Source organism: Pristiophorus japonicus, chromosome 15 (genome assembly GCF_044704955.1).
Source record: "Pristiophorus japonicus isolate sPriJap1 chromosome 15, sPriJap1.hap1, whole genome shotgun sequence".
Lineage (NCBI taxonomy): Eukaryota > Metazoa > Chordata > Chondrichthyes > Pristiophoridae > Pristiophorus > Pristiophorus japonicus.
The window spans coordinates 11,901,121-11,920,540 of NC_091991.1; the positions used below are offsets into that span (position 1 = coordinate 11,901,121).

The following is a 19,420-nucleotide window of genomic DNA, read 5'->3' on the forward strand; positions in this document are numbered from 1 at the left end:
TCCTGCTGTACCTGCCCACGCTCCAATCACCGACCTGGACCGTGATGACGTCCCTCTTCGCTGCTGTCGCCCTCCTGCACCAGCTCGCGCTGCTCCCTGGAGTAGTACGCCTCCACGCTGCTCCCGAGGCCGCTCGCTGCTCCTTTTATGGCCCGACCTGCCGCTGGTGTGCTCACGCAGGTCGGGGCCTCCACACAGGCGGGAAAGTTGAGTTCGAAGATCAGCCATGATAATGAAAGCTCGACAGGCTGTATGGCCTACCGCTGCTCCTATTCCTTAGGTTAATGTTTTTATCTCGTTCATCTACTGTCCTGGTAGTCGCACGATACAATGATAATGGAGTTGTTGACCAATCACAGAAATCAATCTCTATCAATGAGTCTACAACAGATCCAGACACAAGGCGAGGAAAACCCCCAGTGGGGGAGAGCTTTGGAAACCAGAGGTCCACAGTTACCTGTTTCCCCCGAGCTCGCTGCACTCACCACACGGCACGTCCCCAGTCACTCATACACTGTAGCCCAAAATGTTATTACCTAAAATAAATCTTATCTCATTTGCATTTGAATGTTTCCACCATCTCCCTACAGAGCCTGTTCCATAGATTGAACACTCGTCCATTGAATTATTGTTTCCGCAGATTAGTTTTCAATTTACCCGCTTCCAGCTTTTCCCAGAACCCTGGGAGGCTCGGCTGCCAGGACTTAGATCACACAATTATTCGTTACAATGTAATAATTTTGTTGATACGGATGCATTTTTCTATCCAATCAGAGCTGGAAATGGAAACGACATGCGCCTATTGGCTGTAGCAATGTGCCAGGTACCTGCCCAATAGAGGGAATTCTACCAGGACGGATGAGAATCTTAATGTTATAAATCGGGTCAATTCTGTGATCACCACAGGGAGCATTGCTTAACAGGAGCACAGGAGATGGGCACTAAAGCACCATGTTGCTGAATCTCTGACCAACACTTCCAATGAGTGAGATTCTTCCTCTTGTCTGAGCACAGATGCTAATTAAACACTTTTTTTATAGTGTGCCTGCCTGGATGATAGAGGTATTCAAAATTATGAAGGGCAGATGTGGAGAAGATGTACAACTTGTGGAGGAGACCAAAACTAGGGGCCGTAAACAGTGTTCTTTTATTTTAGTGTGCGCAGTCCTTACGGCCCGTTCAAACTTCCGCACACGCATGGCTTTTTTATTGTGAAGCCGGCAAGCAGCCTGCGTGGGACCTCCAGACGGCTGCGCAGCTTAACGGGATCATTGGTTACAAATATAAGATAATCACTAATACATCCTAAAAGGAAATCAAGACACTTCTTTACCCAGAGAGTGGTGAGAATGTGGAACTCGCTGCCACAGGGAGTGGTTGAGGCGAATAGTATAGATACATTTAAGGGGCAGCTAAACAAGCATATGAGGGAGAAAGGAATAGAAGGGTATGTTGATGGGGTGAGATGTAGAGGGGTGGGAGGAGGCTCGAGTGGAGCATAAACACCGGCACGAATCAGTTGGGTCGAATGGCCTGTTTATGTGCTGTGAATTCTATGGTTCAGTGTCCTGAGCCAAGATTTATCCATAAACCAGCACCTAAAAAAACAGATCATCTGGTCCTTTATCTTATTGCTGTTTGTGGGAGTTTGTTGTGTGCAAATTGGTTGTCGTGTTTCCTACATTACAACGGTGACTACACTTTAAAAGTATTTCATTGGCTGTAAAGCATTTTGAGACATCCAGTGGTCGTGAAAGACGCTATATAAATCCAAGTCTTTTTAGTGATCCCCTGGAACAGGCTGATGGGGCCTCGGTTTAATGTCTCATCCAAACGACGGCACCTCTGGCAATGCAGCACTTCCTCAGTATTACGCTGGAGTGTTGACCTAGATAATGTGCTCACTTCTCGGACCGGGGCTTGAACCTGCAACTTTGCATCTGCGGCGAGTGTGGTACTTACTGTTTCATGAACCAAAGGGTGATGTGCTGAAACACTAGGATCCTTCACCAGATACATTCATGGTGTCACTCCAGGGCCCCTTGCGCCCATGCTGTTTTGCCAGCGAAATGCAAGTTCTTTGAGTTAATCCAACATTCCACTCCTTCACACAGGGAGTTTTACTGCGAATTATCCTTGTCTTTATTCATGTTCTGCAGATTTTAACGAGATTTATGTCATTGCAGGCAACTGATTGCTCATATGAAAGTTTTCTCGAAGTTCACCAACCCACGGTCGCTTTACCTGGAACCCAAGCTGAAGGAATTATACACCCAGGTAACCAAGCGGGTCTATGGCCCACAGCACCTGTGATATATCATTCTCTGTGACTAAGCGCCTCTTTTAACCTGTTCTTTCCCCCCCCCCCCCCTGTTTAGCTGCTGTGTCATCATTACCAGGATGTGCAGAAGATCGCCTTGGAATGTCTGCTCACCTACAAACATCCACACCTGCTGCCTTACCGGTAATGTTAACCAGACCCGTGTCTTCGTAATAAACCTTCATTGAAGCATTTAAGTATTTACTTAATACGAGTAACATTGCTTACTGGCAGGAATTAACAAAAGATGTCTCTGTGATTGTGTCTTTGCTGATACTGCATTCTCCAGTTCTTCTGTCTTTGTTTTTCTCTTGTCTCTCTCTCTCTCTCTCTCTCTCTCTCTCTCTCTCTCAATGCTTGTTCAGTAAATATCCACGTGTGAAGTACATTTACCTGGAATGTGTGTGGGGCATTTTCTACTAAACTGCACGGGGTTAAAACGCTGTCACCACAGCCTCATCAAACAGGAATAAAAACAGAAAATGCTGGAAACACTCAGCAGGTTGGGCAGCATTTGTGGAGAGAGAAACGTGTGGTTTGTAAAGGCCTTAGAAAGGGTACAAAGGAGGTTTACCAGAATGTTATCAGGGTTGAGGGACTTCAGATATAGAATCATAGAATGGTTACAGCACAGAAGGAGGCCATTCGGCCCGTCGAGCCCGTGTTGGCTCTCTGCAAGAGCACCTCAGCCAGTCCCACTCCCCCGCCCTTTCCCCGCAGTCCTGGATTTTTTTTTCCCTTCAGGTACTTATCCAATTCCCTTTTGAAAGCCACAATTGAGTCTGCCTCCATCATCCTCTCAGGCAGTGCATTCCAGATCCTAACCACTCGCTGCGTAAAAAAAGGTTTTCCTCATGTCGCCTTTGGTTCTTCCAATCACCTTAAATCTGTGTCCTCTGGTTCTTGACCCTTCCGCCAATGGGAGCAGTTTCTCTCTATCTACTCTGTCCAGACCCCTCATGATTTTGAATACATCTATCAAATCTCTTCAATCTTCTCTGCTCTAAGAAGAACAACCCCAGCTTCTCCAGTCTATCCATGTAACTAAAGTTCCTCATCTCTGGAACCATTCTTGTAAATCTCTAAGGCCTTCACATCCTTCCTAAAGTGCGGTGCTCAGAATTGGACACAATACTCCAGTTGAGGAGAGATTGTAAAAGTTAAGACTGTTTTTGGAACACAGAAGGTTTTCAAGATGATGAGAGGTTTTTGATGGAGTAAACGGGGAACAACTACTCCCTGTGGTGTAGCAATAAACAGAGGTCACAGATTCAAAATCATTGGCAAAGGATCCAGAGGGGAGGTGAGAAATCTTTTCAGTGAGTTGTCAGGATCTGGAACGCTCTGCCTGAAAAGGTGGCAGAAGCTGATTCCATAAGTAATTTTAAAAGGGAGTTGGACAGATGCTTGAGGATGAGGAACTTACAGGGTTACAGACAAAAAGCGGGGGTGTGGGACTAAGCACGACTGCGTTTTCAAAGAGCCGGCGCAGGCACGACGGGCCGAATGGCCTCCTCCTGTGCTGCAAGTCGCTATGATTCTATGAAACTGGGTTAACGTTTCAGGTCGGTGACCTTTCAATCAGAACTGAATCAGGGTTATCTTTCCATTGCTGGCCTGCCACTTCCTAGTCCCAGCTCCACCAGCTGTGGTGCAGGCTGCTCATGGGTTGCGATGTCAGTGAAGACTCTCCGAAGGCTTTCAGACTTTCTTATTGTAACATTTTTATATTCCATTCAGGCAAAATTTTTCTCCCCCATCACTGCCAACGTTCCCTTTAAGCCGCGCGGCTGTGCAGCGCTCTGCAGCTCCCGTGCAGCCACACACGCAGCCGTTAAATAGGAAAAAGCGCGCATGCGCGGTATTACGAATGGACCATGCACCCAATAAACAATTCAAGGGAACATTGATCACTGCTATTTGCACCTCGATAATTATTCAACTGAACTTAGACCGGAGGAGCGAACGCTATTTGTACTTGGCATTTCAGGCAGAATTAGCACCCTCTTCTAAACCAGGTCTCCCAGACCTGAAGACAAAACGATGCGTGTACGCACTGAGTAAATATTTAATCCACTGAACGAAATGTGAATAATTTAGACTTCGCCTTTTACAGAAAGTTTATAATCTAATTCTTGAAATGAATGGAGAAAAATCGTCCGTGTTTCCATCGAAGTTTCTATGACTGGAATAAAATTAAACTTAATACCGGCTCTTGCTTCCTTTGTGCAGGGAAAATCTCGAACGACTGCTGGAGGACAAGAGCTTCAAAGAAGAAATCATTCACTTCAGCATCGCTGAGGAGACCACCATCGTGTCAGCCCCACACAGGATCGAGCTCATTCCACTTATAATGAGGTAGGCAGAGCGGAGCTTCTGAATGTTTTGTATAATGTACACAGGGCCGACAGCACAGAACAGGTACGGAGCATTTTGTGGGGTGGGCGGGGCAGTGGGGCGAGGAGCGCAAGGCTAACAGACAGAAGTTGTGGTCCGGCAGGAGGTGTCGATGTAACTGGGCTGGGGGGGGGCTCAGGCTCCTGGGCTACGAGTGGGGATATCATTAGCCAGCATTCCCGCTCCTAATGGCGATTCACTGACCCTCTGCTGGAAACTGTTTCCTTACATTGAATGTACAGCACAGAAACAGGCCATTCAGCCCGAGAGGTCTGTGCCAGTGTTTTATGAATCCCCTCCCACCCTCTTCATCCCATTCTGTCAGCATATTCTTTTAGTTCTTTCTCCCTCATGTGCTTATCTAGCTTCCCCTTAAATGTATCTGTGCTATTTATCTCAACCGCTCCCTCTGGTAGCGAGTTCCACATTCTCACCACTCTCGCTGTTTCCCACATTACAACAATGCCTACACTTCAAAAGTACTTTATTGGCTGCAATGCACTTTGGGCCGTCCTGAGGTTGTGAAAGGCGCTATAGAAATGCTTTCTCTATTTCCATCCATCCATCCATTCCTCCCTCCATCCCTCCTCCCTCCATCCATTCCTCCACCCGTCCCTCCATATCTCTGGGTAATGTTGTTGTTCCTGAATTTCCTGTTGGATTTATTAGTTGGCAGAAATAATAGAAAAGCAAATTATAATTTAAATGGAGAAAAATTGCAAAGTGTGCAGTACAGAGACCTGGGAGTCTATGTTTCTATGAGTCCTTGTGTATGAAACACAAAAAGTTATTATGCAGGTACAGCAAGTAATCAGGAAGGCAAATGGAATGTTGGCCTTTATTGCAAGGGGGATAGAGTATAAAAACAGAGAAGTCCTGCTACAACTGTACGGGGTATTGATGAGGCCACACCTGGAGTACTGCATGCTGTTTTGGTCTCCGTATTTAAGGAAGGATATACTTGCATTGGAGGCAGTTCAGAGAAGGTTCACTAGCTTGATTCTGGAGATGAGGGGGTTGACTTATGAGGATAGATTGAGCCAAATGGCCGACTCCTGCTCCTATTTCTTATGTTCTATCTTGTATTGATGACCCCTAGTTCTGGTCACGCCTCACAAGTAGAAACATCTTTTCTCTGTCTACCCTCAGCAACTTGACTTATGATGAAAGGTTGAGTAGAACATAAGAACATAAGAATTAGGAACAGGAGTAGGCCATCTAGCCCCTCGAGCCTGCTCCGCCATTCAACAAGATCATGGCTGATCTGGCCGTGGACTCAGCTCCACTTACCCGCCCGCTCCCCATAACCCTTAATTCCCTTATTGGTTAAAAATCTATCTATCTGTGATTTGAATACATTCAATGAGCTAGCCTCAACTGCTTCCTTGGGCAGAGAATTCCACAGATTCACAACCCTCTGGGAGAAGAAATTCCCTCTCAACTCGGTTTCAAATTGGCTCCCCCGTATTTTGAGGCTGTGCCCCCTAGTTCTAGTCTCCCCGATCAGTGGAAACAACCTCTCTGCCTCTATCTTGTCTATCCCTTTCATTATCTTAAATGTTTCCACAAAATCACCCCTCATCCTTCTGAACTCCCAACGAGTAAAGACCCAGTCTACTCAATCTATCATAAGGTAACCCCCTCATCTCCGGAATCAGCCTAGTGAATCGTCTCTGTACCCTCTCCAAATCTAGTATATCCTTCCTTAAGTAAGGTGACCAAAACTGCACGCAGTACTCCAGGTGCGGCCTCACCAATACCCTATACAGTTGCAGCAGGACCTCCCTGCTTTTGTACTCCATCCCTCTCGCAATGAAGGTCAACATTCCATTCGCCTTCCTGATTACCTGCTGCACCTGCAAACTAACTTTTTGGAATTCATGCACAAGGACCCCCAGGTCCCTTTGCACCGCAGCATGTTGTAATTTCTCCCCATTCAAATAATATTCCCTTTTACTGTTTTTTTTTCCCAAGGTGGATGACCTCACATTTTCCGACATTGTATTCCATCTGCCAAACCTTAGCCCATTCGCTTAACCTATCCAAATCTCTTTGCAGCCTCTCTGTGTCCTCTACACAACCCGCCTTCCCACTAATCTTTGTGTCATCTGCAAATTTTGTTACACTACACTCTGTCCCCTCTTCCAGGTCATCTATGTATATTGTAAACAGTTGTGGTCCCAGCACCGATCCCTGTGGCACACCACTAACCACCGATTTCCAACCCGAAAAGGACCCATTTATCCCAACTCTCTGCTTTCTGTAGCCAGCTAATTCTCGATCCATGCTAATACATTTCCTCTGACTCCGCGTACCTTTATCTTCTGCAGTAACCTTTTGTGTGGCACCTTATCGAATGCCTTTTGGAAATCTAAACACACCACATCCATCGGTACACCTCTATCCACCATGCTCGTTATATCCTCAAAGAATTCAAGTAAATTAGTTAAACATGACTTCCCCTTCATGAATCCATGTTGCGTCTGCTTGATTGCACTATTCCTATCTAGATGTCCCGCTATTTCTTCCTTAATGGTAGCTTCAAGCATTTTCCCCACTACAGATGTTAAACTAACTGGCCTTTTGTCTGCCCCCCTTTTTAAACAGAAGTGTTACATTAGCTGCTTTCCAATCCGCTGGTACCTCCCCAGAGTCCACAGAATTTTGGTAGATTATAACGAATGCATCTGCTATAACTTCCGCCATCTCTTTTAATATCCTGGGATGCATTTCATCAGGACCAGGGGACTTGTCTACCTTGAGTCCCATTAGCCTGTCCAGCACTACCCCCCTAGTGATAGTGATTGTCTCAAGGTCCTTCCTTCCCACATTCCTGTGACCAGCAATTTTTGGCATAGTTTTTGTGTCTTCCACTGTGAAGACCGAAGCAAAATAATTGTTTAAAGTCTCAGCCATTTCCACATTTCCCATTATTAAATCCCCCTTCTCATCTTCTAAGGGACCAACATTTACTTTAGTCACTCTTTTCCGTTTTATATATCTGTAAAAGCTTTTACTATCTGTTTTTATGTTTTGCGCAAGTTTACTTTCGTAATCTATCTTTCCTTTCTTTATTGCTTTCTTAGTCATTCTTTGCTGTTGTTTAAAATCTTCCCAATCTTCTAGTTTCCAACTAACCTTGGCCACCTTATACGCATTGGTTTTTAATTTGATACTCTCCTTTATTTCCTTGGTTATCCACGGCTGGTTATCCCTTCTCTTACCGCCCTTCTTTTTCACTGGAATATATTTTTGTTGAGCACTATGAAAGAGCTCCTTAAAAGTCCTCCACTGTTCCTCAATTGTGCCACCGTTTAGTCTGTGTTTCCAGTCTACTTTAGCCAACTCTGCCCTGATCCCACTGTCGTCCCCTTTGTTTAAGCTCGTTTGAGACACTACTTCCTCACCCTCAATCTACATTACAAATTCAACCATACTGTGATCACTCATTCCGAGAGGATCTTTTACTGGGAGATCATTTATTATTCCTGTCTTATTGCACAGGACCAGATCTAAAATCGCTTGCTCCCTTGTAGGTTCTGTAACATACTGTTCTAAGAAACAATCTCGTATGCATTCTATGAATTCCTCCTCAAGGCTACCCCGTGCAATTTGATTGGACCAATCGATATGTAGGTTAAAATCCCCCATGATTACTGCCGTTCCTTTTTCACATGCCTCCATTATTCCCTTGATTATTGCCTGCCCCACCGTGAAGTTATTATTTGGGGCCTATAAACTATGCCCACCAGTGACTTTTTCCCCTTACTATCTCTAATCTCCACCCACAATGATTCAACATTTTGTTCATTAGAGCCAATATCGTCTCTCACAACTGCCCTGATATCTTCCTTTATTAACAAAGCTACCCCACCTCCTTTCCCTTCTTGTCTATCTTTCCGAATTGTCAGATACCCCTGTATGTTTAATTCCCAGTCTTGGCCACCCTGCAACCACGTTTCTGTAATGGCCACCAAATCATACCCATTTGTAATGATTTGTGCCGTCAACTCATTTTCTTTATTTCGAATGCTGCGTGCTTTTAGGTAGAGTGTTTTAATAATAGTTTTTAAACCATGATTTTTAGTTTTGACCCCTCCTGCAGCCCCTTTATATTCATACATATTGTCCCTTCCTATCACCTTGTGGTTTACACTTACCCCAGTGCTACTCTGCTCTGTTGCCTCCTGCCTTTTGCATTCTTTCTTGGGATCCTGTTCATCTGAGCTCTCACCCATTCTAACTAGCTCAGAGTCCTCTCCTGTGTTCCGAATACTCCTTGCATTGAGGCACCGAGCTTTCATGCTTGCCTTTTTTATTACACTTTGACCCTTTAGAATTTTGCTGTACAGTGGCCCTTTTTGTTTTTTGCCTTGGGTTTCTCTGCCCTCCACTTTTACTCATCTCCTTTCTGTCTTTTGCTTTTGTCTCCTTTTTGTTTCCCTCTGTCTCCCTGCATTGGTTCCCATCCCCCTGCCATATTAGTTTAATTCCTCCCCAACAGCACTAGCAAACACTCCCCCTAGGACATTGGTTCCGGTCCTACCTAGATGCAGACCGTCTGGTTTGTACTGGTCCCACCTCCCCCAGAACCGGTTCCAATGCCCCAGGAATTTGAATCCCTCCCTGCTGCACCACTGCTCAAGCCACGTATTCATCTGAGCTATCCAGCGATTCCTACTCTGACTAGCACCTAGCACTGGTAGCAATCCCGAGATTACTACTTTAGCTCCTGGCTCCTTAAATTCATCTCGTAGAACCTCATCCCTTTTTTTACCTATATCGTTGGTATCAATGTGCACCACGACAACTGGCTGTTCACCCTCCCTTTTCAGAATGTCCTGCACCTGCTCCGAGACATCCTTGACCCTTGCACCAGGGAGGCAACATACCATCCTGGAGTCTCGGTTGCGGCCGCAGAAACGCCTATCTATTCCCCTTACAATCGAATCCCCTATCACTATCGCTCTCCCACTCTTTTTCCTCCCCTCCTGTGCAGCAGAGCCTCTACTCATTGGAATTCAGAAGAATGAGAGGTGATCTTATCGAAATGTATAAGATTATGAGGGGACTTGACAAGGTGGATGCAGAGAGACTAGAACCATGGGGCATAATCTTAGAATAAAGGGCCACCGATTTAAAACTGAGATGAGGAGGAATTTCTTTTCTGAGGGTTGTAAATCTGTGGAAGCTGGGTCATTGAATAAATTTAAGACAGAGATAGACAATTTCTTAACTGATAAGGGTTATGGGGAGCGGGCAGGGAAGTGGACCTGAGTCGGATCAGCCAAGATTGTATTAAATGGCGGAGCAGGCTTGAGGGGCCGTATGGCCTACTCCTGCTCTTACTTCTTATGTTCTAATGTAATGTCTGATGATTTTATAAGTATGTGTTACTCGTTTAACTCTTGTACCAGGGAAACCTTTCATCAGTCTATTATTGTATCAGTGCCTGTTAACAGTGGAGTTAACCTTTAGTTTTACATTCCCACAGCGATAGCTTTCATGACTACATTGGTTTTAAACACTGCAGCCAAGACATTTACAGGGCTATGGGGAAAGGGCAGACGAGTGAGATTAATTGGATAACTCTACCAAAGAGCCGGCATAGGCCGAATGGCCTCCTTCTGTGCTGTATGATTCTAAGTTACAGTGTCAGACGTTAGTAGACTAATACTGGAGTTTAGAAGAATGAGAGGTGATCTCGTTGAAACATACAAGATTCTGAGGGGGATTGACAGTGTAAATCCAAGGGGTTGTTCCCCTGGCTGGAGAGTCTAGAACCAGGGGTCACAGTCTTAGAATAAGGGGTCGGCCATTTAGGACTGAGATAGGAAGGAATTTCTTCGCACAGGGTTGTGAATCTTTGGAATTCTCTGCCCCAGAGGGCTGTGGATGCTCAGTCTTTGAGTATATTCAAGGCTGAGAGCGATAGATTTTTGGACTCTCGGGGAATCGAGGGATATGGGGATCGGGCGGGAAAGTGGAGTTGAGGTCGAAGATCAGCCATGATCTTATTGAGTGGCGGAGCAGGCTCGAGGGGCCGAATGGCCAACTCCTGCTCTTAATTCTTATGATGTCTTTGTGTTGCTTTGTCTATTTTTACAGGTTTTGTTGGCCAATCTTGTGCTTTTATTTTTTTAATTCGGAGGTCTGAATTCTGCTTTCTTGACACGGCAAATATTCTTGAGTTCCATGCTTTCTACTCGCTGCCTATAATGGTCAAGGTTCTTAGCCCAGTATTTAATATACAGTGACCGCGGATTGAGTACCCTGTCCAGTTCTGACCACCCAGACTCGAGGGAAGCAGTCGAGATCCAGAAGCTGAGAAGGGAAGAGCCACGGGACTGGTCCCTAGTGTCAGGAAGACTGGGGACACATGGGCTATTCGGCCTGAAAGGATGGTCAGACTAGTGATCTTAGAGTTAATGGTATGAAAAGGGTACATCTGGAATATTAAAGGAAATTGGTGTGTAGGACTGGGGACATGGGTTGAAGCGTGTAAAGGGTAACACTTGGATTGATATGGGGACATGATGTTCTTTTGCACACACACACACACTGACTCGTATATGGAACAACGACAACTTGCATTTATCGAGTTTCTTTAACGTAGTAAAATGTCCGAAGATGCTGCACAAGTGCATCTAAAGAAGGGGACATTAGAACAAAATAATTTGTTTTAAAGAGTGTCTTAAAAGAGATCGAGGCGGAGAGGTTTAGGGGGGGGAATTTCTGAGCTTCGGGCCGAGGCAACTGAAGGCACGGCCACCGATGGCGGGACTGAAGGGAATCTGGGATGCGCAAGAGACTGGAATTGGAGAAAAGCAGAGATCTCGGAGGCTTGTAGGGCTGGCAGAGGTTACAGAGATGGGGAAGGGGCGAGACCATGGAGGGATTTAAACTCGAGAATGAGAATTTAAAATCGAGGTGTTGCCGGACTGGGAGCCAATGTAGGTCAGCGAGCACAGGGGGTGATGGATGAATGGGACTTGCACAAGAACATAAGAAATAGGAGCAGGAGTCGGCCATTTAGCCCCTCGAGCCTGTTCCGCCATTCAATAAGACTGGCTGATCTGATCATGGGCTCAGCTCCACTTCCCTGCCCGTTCCCCATAACCCTTTACTCCCTTATCGCGCAAAAATCTTTCTATCTCTGCCTAAATATATTCAATGACGCAGCCTCCACAGCTCTCTGGGGCAGAGAATTCCACAGCTTTACAACCCTCAGAGAAGAAATTGCTCCTCACCTCAGTTTTAAATGGGTGACCCCTTATTCTGAAACTATGCCCCCCTAGTTCTAGATTCCCTCATCTTGTCGAGCCCCCTCATTATCTTGGTAAGAGTTAGGACACGGACAGCAGCATGGATGTACTCAAGTTTATGGAGGGTGGAGGATGGGAGGCTAGCCAGAGACCATTGGAATAGTCGAGTTTTGAGGTTACAAAAGCACGGATCAGCAGCAGATGGGCTGAGGCAGGGGTGGAGATGGGCAATGTTATTGCGCTGGAAGTTGGTGGTTTTGATAGAGAAAGCAAAAAGCTGCATCTGTGGTATTCTGTGTGGATGAACTAAGATGCGTTAATGCCCTTTCACATCTATAATTACCTCATGATGCACTGCAGCAACTTGCCAAAGCTTCTTCGACAGCATCTCCCAAACCCGCAACCCTTACCGCCTAGAAGGACATGGTCCCCTGGCCGGCCTCCCACCTTCCACCCTCCATAGACTTGAGCTCATCCACGCTGCTGTCCGTGTCCTAACTCACACTATCCTGACTTGGAAATATATCGGCCGTTCCTTCATCGGCGCTGGGTCAAAGTCCTGGAGCTCCCTCCCTAACAGCACTGTGGGAGCACCTTCACCACACGGACTGCAGCGGTTCAAGAAGGTGGCTCACCACCACCTTCTCAAGGGCAATTAAGGATGGGCAATAAATGCTGTCTTTACCAGCGGCGCCCACATTTCATGAATGAATCAACTAAAAAAAAAACACTGAAGCGGCAGCCGAGGGGACAGCGGGATATCCAGCGGCAGCGAGTTAGGATTATAAATAAACACGGAGATGACGGAGTAAGACGTTAACCCGAAAGCTGACCCTCTCGTGGATGCTCAGCTAACAAAGACAATACTGGATCTTGTACAGCAAGCGGGGAACTATAAGCAACTTCGAAAGGGAGCCAATGAAGCCACCAAGACCTTGAACATAGGAATTGTCGAGTTCATCGTGATGGTAGCAGATGCTGAACCGTTGGAGATTATTCTTCATTTACCTCTGCTGTGTGAAGACAGGAATGTGCCATACGTTTTTGTCAGATCCAAGCAGGCTCTCGGGCATGCGTGCAGTGTGTGTCGGCCGGTTATTGCCGCTTCCGTCACCATAAAGGAAGGGTCGCAGATGAAGCCACAGATTCAGTCTGTTCAGCAAGCAGTCGAGCATCTCCTGGTCTGAATTGCCGCGGCAGTCAGTGGGATATTCAACGGCTGCACAGCAAATGGCTTCCGACCGTCAGACATCTACATTCCACTCTCTTTCTAAACTGCTTTAGGATATTGTGGTAGGATTGCTCTCATCATCATCATCATCATCATCCAGGATTGCTCTAATGGCACATTTATACCGTACGCTAATTTCTTAAATAAAGAGCTTATCCTCAACAAAAATAACTGTTGCTGGCTTCAAAACTCCAGAAGCAAATTTGAATTCTTCCTTGTAGAAATATTTAATTCCTCCTTTTTTTTTATATAAAGGATCCTCTATGGTCGCATGAGGAGCAAAACTGGGAACAAAACGCAAGGCAGAGCAGCAGCAGGGACCCGCATGGCCATCGTTCTCCATTTCCTGGCTGGCTCACTCCCGCAGGAGATACACGTCTTCCTGGACCTTCTCCTTGAGCCAGTGAAGCATTTCACTCAGGGTATGCACCGATAGGACTCTGCAGCGCGTGTTCCTTATCCCTGCCTCTGTACTAGCTTAAAACCTGTTGCCATCTGTAACTGTTTCCAGTTCTGACGGAAGGTCACCGGCAGTGTTCCCTCTAATTACTTTAGGAAGGGACTGCGGGGTTTTTTTTTGTATTTAAAAGCCGGTGAGCTGGCTGTGTGGGAGCTCCAGGCAGCTGTGCAGCCGCGCAGATTAAAGAGAACATGAGTCACCGACTGAAACGTTGACTGTTTCTCTCTCCGCAGATGCTGCCTGACGTGCTGAGCGTTTCCAGCATTTCCTGTTTATGTTCCAGATTTCTAGCAGCTGCAGTATTTTTCCGTTGTACTGCTGTTCTTTTTGTTCTGGGTACAAATAAGTCATCTATCTTCATTCCTATTATAACAAAGAAAATGTTGTCCATTTTAAGCTCATGATTTAATGCAGACTTTGCAAACTAGCTTTCAGACTACCGATCTGTTTGTCTCTGATTTACCTTCCTCCCACACATCGAAATCCTGATAACATTCAGATAATCCCACTGATCGCTGTCCGGTGAACCTGCTGAGAAGGTTGTGTTGTGACGTTTAGCAAGGACAGCTTAATACGGCCCCTCGAGCCAGGTCTGCCAATCAATGAGATCACATTTGATCTTCAACCTCAACTCCGCTTTCCCGCCCGATCCCCAGATCCCTTGATGTGCTTAACATCCAAAAACCTATCAATTTCAGTCTGGGAATATACTTAATGACTGAGCCTCTGGGTTAGGGATGTTTGGTGGTGATGTCCCTTACTGTCGAATAGCCTGTGGTCCCTGCTCTCTGGGAGCATGTGTGAAGACTGGCCACACAGGCAAGGTACTGGAGGGCTGCCTGTCACTGGGATTGTGTCCCATCACTCATCGTATTGAGGCAAGGGAGGCATGAAGGTTATCACACTGCAATAAATCGCTGTCATTTTCAACTTGGACCGTTAACATTCCTGATTTCTATCTCTCCCGTTCTGATCTCACTGGCTCATTACTCGCAATTGATTCAACGCTCCATGTGTTTGTCTTCCTCATCTTCGCTAACGATTGTCCCAATTTCGTTTCATCACTGTTTCATCTACTTGAGCAATCCTGTATTCAGCTGATGCAGTGTCCATTCTATTCCATTCTGTTCCTGCAGACACCGTACTCTCTCCCCATAGCCCTGTATCAATCCAAAAATTAATCCCACTGCCCGCGCTCTCCCCGTAGCCTTGTATCCCAAACTAATCCCACTGCCTCGCTCTCTCCTATAATCCTGTAACTATCCCCAAGCTAATCCCACTACCCGGTTCTCTCCCTTTAGTCCTGTATCAATTTAAAACTAATCCCACTGCCCCACTCTCTCCCCATAGCCCTGTATCAATCCCAAACTAATCCCACTGCCCCGCTTTCCCCAAAGCCCTGTATCAATTCCAAACTAATCCCACTGTCCCACTCTCCCCATAGCCCTGTATCAATCCCAAACTACCACTCTGTCCGCTCTTTCCCCATAGCCCTGTATCAATCCCAAACTATTCACACTGCCCCGCTTTCCCCAAAGCCCTGTATCAATTCCAAACTAATCCCACTGCCCCTCTCCCCATCGCCCTGTAACTATCTCCAAACTAATCCCACTGCCCCTCTCCCCATAGCCCTGTAACTATCTCCAAACTAATCCCACTGCCCCACTTTCCCCAAAGCCCTGTATCAATCCCAAACTAATCCCACTGCCCCTCTTTCCCCATAGTCTTGTATCAATCCCAAACTAATCCTACTGCCCCTCTCTCCCCATAGCCCTGTATCAATCCCGCACTAATCCCACTGCCCCGCTCTCTCCCCATAGCCCTGTATGCGACGAGCATGCACGAAAACCCGGAACTTGAGCTGTCAGGTTTCTCCTCGACAGCTCGTACCCAGTCTCTGTAAATTTACTTTCCCTGGTGCAGAGTCGGGCTGTTTGCCCAACTCCTGGCCAGCGAATCCCCACCAACCCGAACGCCTGGTAAAAGCAAGCATAAGGTTGCCTTTTACCAGTGTAAAGGCAAAAATTAAAAAAATTAAATGACTTAAACATTCACTTACATTTAAAATTAGTTTAGGTTATTTTTGTCCTTTTTTTTTAAAAAAAGTTTAAAATTTTTTTGAAAAATTAAATTTAAAATTTTAATTAAAGGGTATTTTAATTAATTTTGAAAGTGTGAGCATTTATTTTTATTTCAATATTGTGAAACTTTATTAGGTGTTTCCTATGATGCTCACCCTCACCACATTTAAAAGTACTTGGATGTGCACTGTAAGTGCCGTAACCTACAGGGCTACGGACCAAGAGCTGGAAAGTGGGATTAGGCCGGGATAGCTCTTGGTCGGCCGGCGCGGACACAATGGGCCGAAATGGTCGCCTTCTGTGGATTCCGTACATAAATGGAATCTCCATACGCATCATAGGAATCCCCCTTTGTGATTGGTTGGCCTGGCCCACATTCCCAGGGACGCCTGCACCCCTGGGATACGTGGGCTTTTACACACACGCAGGACCGCAAGAATCTGAAGCTCCGGAGATGCAAGGTAGGTTCAGAGGCGCACGCTGGCGGGAAGCCTCCGACCCTAATTTCCATGCCATTGTTTATAGTGACACAAACAGAATTCTTGAGTTTGGAGTTCGTAACCAATGTTTCAAGCAACCTTTTTATCTTTCTTGGTTCAGGATCCTGTCTGCCTGCAGTGTTACAGTCGGTAGCGACTCTGGATATGTCCAAGGTTTTGCCCCTCGGGCGTCAGCACAGCCTGCTAAACGGCATTGAAGTGGTGATGAAAAAGCTGGGCCATCTAATTAACGACTATCTGCCGAAACTGCTCCAGATCTTGCTGTGCATGACAGTGTCAGTATCTCAAATTCTGCAGCTGAGAGACCAGGTGAACACTGTAAATACAATATTCGGCACATCTTCAGGCGTCAGCTGTGGCTCAGTAGGTCACACTCTCGTTCTTTGAGGATATAACGAGCATGGTAGATAGAGGTGTACCGATGGATGTGGTGTATTTAGATTTCCAGAAGGCATTCGATAAGGTGCCACACAAAAGGTTACTGCAGAAGATAGAGGTACGCGGAGTCAGAGGAAATGTATTAGCATGGATAGAGAATTGGCTGGCGAACAGAAAGCAGAGAGTCGGGATAAATGGGTCCTTTTCGGGTTGGAAATTGGTGTTAGTGGTGTGCCACAGGGATCGGTGCTGGGACCACAACTGTTTACAATATACATAGATGACCTGGAAGAGGGGACAGAGTGTAGTGTAACAAAATTTGCAGGTGACACTAAGATTAGTGGGAAAGCGGGTTGTGTAGAGGACACAGAGAGGCTGCAAAGAGATTTAGATAGGTTAAGCGAATGGGCTGAGGTTTGGCAGATGGAATACAATGTCGGAAAGTGTGAGGTCATCCACCTTGGGGGAAAAAAAACAGTAAAAGGGAATATTATTTGAATGGGGTGAAATTACAACATGCTGAGGTGCAGAGGGACCTGGGGGTCCTTGTGCATGAATCCCAAAAAGTTAGTTTGCAGGTGCAGCAGGTAATCAGGAAGGCGAATGGAATGTTGGCCTTCATTGCGAGAGGGATGGAGTACAAAAGCAGGGAGGTCCTGTTGCAACTGTACAGGGTATTGGTAAGGCCGCACCTGGAGTACTGCGTGCAGTTTTGGTCACCTTACTTAAGGAAGGATATACTGGCTTTGGAGGGGGTACAGAGACGATTCACTAGGCTGATTCCGGAGATGAGGGGGTTACCTTATGATGATAGATTGAGTAGACTGGGTCTTTACTCGTTGGAGTTCAGAAGGATGAGGGGTGATCTTATAGAAACATTTAAAATAATGAAAGGGATAGACAAGATAGAGGCGGAGAGGTTGTTTCCACTGGTCGGGGAGACTAGAACTAGGGGGCACAGCCTCAAAATACAGGGGAGCCAATTTAAAACCGAGTTGAGAAGGAATTTCTTCTCCCAGAGGGTTGTGAATCTGTGGCATTCTCTGCCCAAGGAAGCAGTTGAGGCTAGCTCATTGAATGTATTCAAATCACAGATGGATAGATTTTTAACCAATAAGGGAATTAAGGGTTATGGGGAGCAGGCGAGTAAGTGGAGCTGAGTCCACGGCCAGATCAGCCATGATCTTATTGAATGGCGGAGCAGGCTCGAGTGGCTAGATGGCCTACTTCTGTTCCTAATTCTTATGTTCTTATGTTCTCTGTGTCAGAAGCTTGTGGGTTCGAGTCCCACTCCAGAGACATGAGCTCCATAATCCAGGCTGACTCTCCCAGTGTCGGTACTGAGGGATTGTTGCACTGTCAGAGTGCCGTCTTTCGGATGAGGTGTTAAACTGAGGCCCCACCTGCCCCCTCAGTTTCTCAAAGGGTTTCATCTCCCTTTGAGTGACCCCCTCCTTTTCGTTCCACTAAATTTTACAGAGACATGTTTTAGTGCCACCCATTACCCCTGTGCTCGCTGACCTACAATGACTCCCGGTCCGGCAACACCTCGATTTTAAAACTCTCATCCTTGTTTTCAAATCCCTCCATAGCCTAACCCCTCCCTATCTCTGTAACCTCCTCCAACCCTCTCAGATCTCTGCGCTCCTCTAATTCTGGCTTCTTGCGCATCCCCGATTTTAATTGCTCTACCATTGGTGGCTGTGCCTTTAACTGCCTGGGCTCTAAGCTCTGGATTTCCCTCCCTAAACCTCTCCGCTTCTCTCTCTTCCTTTAAGATGGTCCTTAAATCCCCCTCTTTGACCAAGCTTTTTGGTCACCAATCCGAATATCTCCTTATGTGGCTCGGTGTCAAATTTTGTCTGATTACGTTCCTGTGAAGTGCCTTGGCATGTTTTACTACATTGAAGGTGTTGTAGAAATGCAAGTTGTTAACATAATGGATTGATAGATTAAAAGGCCTTGTGCCTTGTTTCATCATTTTGGATTTACTGTCATGATGTTCCTGCCTGTTGTAAATCAGGAAGTGGTATCTGTCGGAGCCCGACGCTCGGCAGTATGATTGCATGGATGAGTCGGCCCACAGGCAAATGCTGAGGCATTCTTGGTGCAATGCAGCACTGACGATCTCTGAGGACTATTGAGCAGGAAGAGAGAGAGAGGGACAGGTTGAGGCTCTAGTAATTGGTCCTTTCCCTCCTCCAGAGTTTAAAAGTGCATGTGAACAGGTATAAGATGTGTGAATCACTTGTTAATTCAAGAGCAGTTAGTAAAGTTAAACTACTTTACTAGGATACATGCAAGTGCATGTATCTTGCTTACAAAATGACAGTGTCGTGGATTCCAGGCTCTGCTGAATCTCATTACAGAGGGCTCTATGTGTAATTCCTACTAGCTGGATATTGTGCCGAAAATTTTCCTGGTAAAATTATATTTTACATGCAAGGCAAAAATGCAATACGTAACAGTGTTCCAACACAATGTTGCACTAAATCAGCTGTCTGATCACTGTCGGTTGAGAGTTGCTTAGAGTTACTTTATGCTTAAATAATTAACTGCTCTGCAAGTTCCAAATATCAAGCGGTTCCAGGTAATTAATTGGAAATCCTCTTATGCAACAGGGTGACTATCATTCTTCTCCACTCCCTGCCCCATTTGCTGTTATTCTTGACGATAAGAACACGGATATGATCAATCTTCCCTGGAAGCTACGTTTTGTTCTGCGCGGCCCGTCTCCTTTAATATATGGCCCCTGTAAATTTCTGCGCATGCATGGTATTGACAATGG

At 46.0% G+C, this 19,420-nt stretch overlaps 1 protein-coding gene and 1 pseudogene across 1 annotated transcript in view; both read left to right on the top strand.

The window, feature by feature from the left end:
* Positions 1-19,420, top strand: part of utp20 (UTP20 small subunit processome component) — a 153,969-nt gene that overhangs the window by 52,908 nt on the left and 81,641 nt on the right. Inside the window, exons 23-27 of the mRNA XM_070900152.1 lie at positions 2,187-2,277; positions 2,379-2,464; positions 4,553-4,678; positions 13,469-13,635; positions 16,355-16,563. Coding sequence (XP_070756253.1) covers positions 2,187-2,277; positions 2,379-2,464; positions 4,553-4,678; positions 13,469-13,635; positions 16,355-16,563 — 679 coding nt within the window. The remainder of the gene's footprint in view (positions 1-2,186; positions 2,278-2,378; positions 2,465-4,552; positions 4,679-13,468; positions 13,636-16,354; positions 16,564-19,420) is intronic.
* Positions 12,783-13,169, top strand: LOC139281397 (NHP2-like protein 1; annotated as a pseudogene).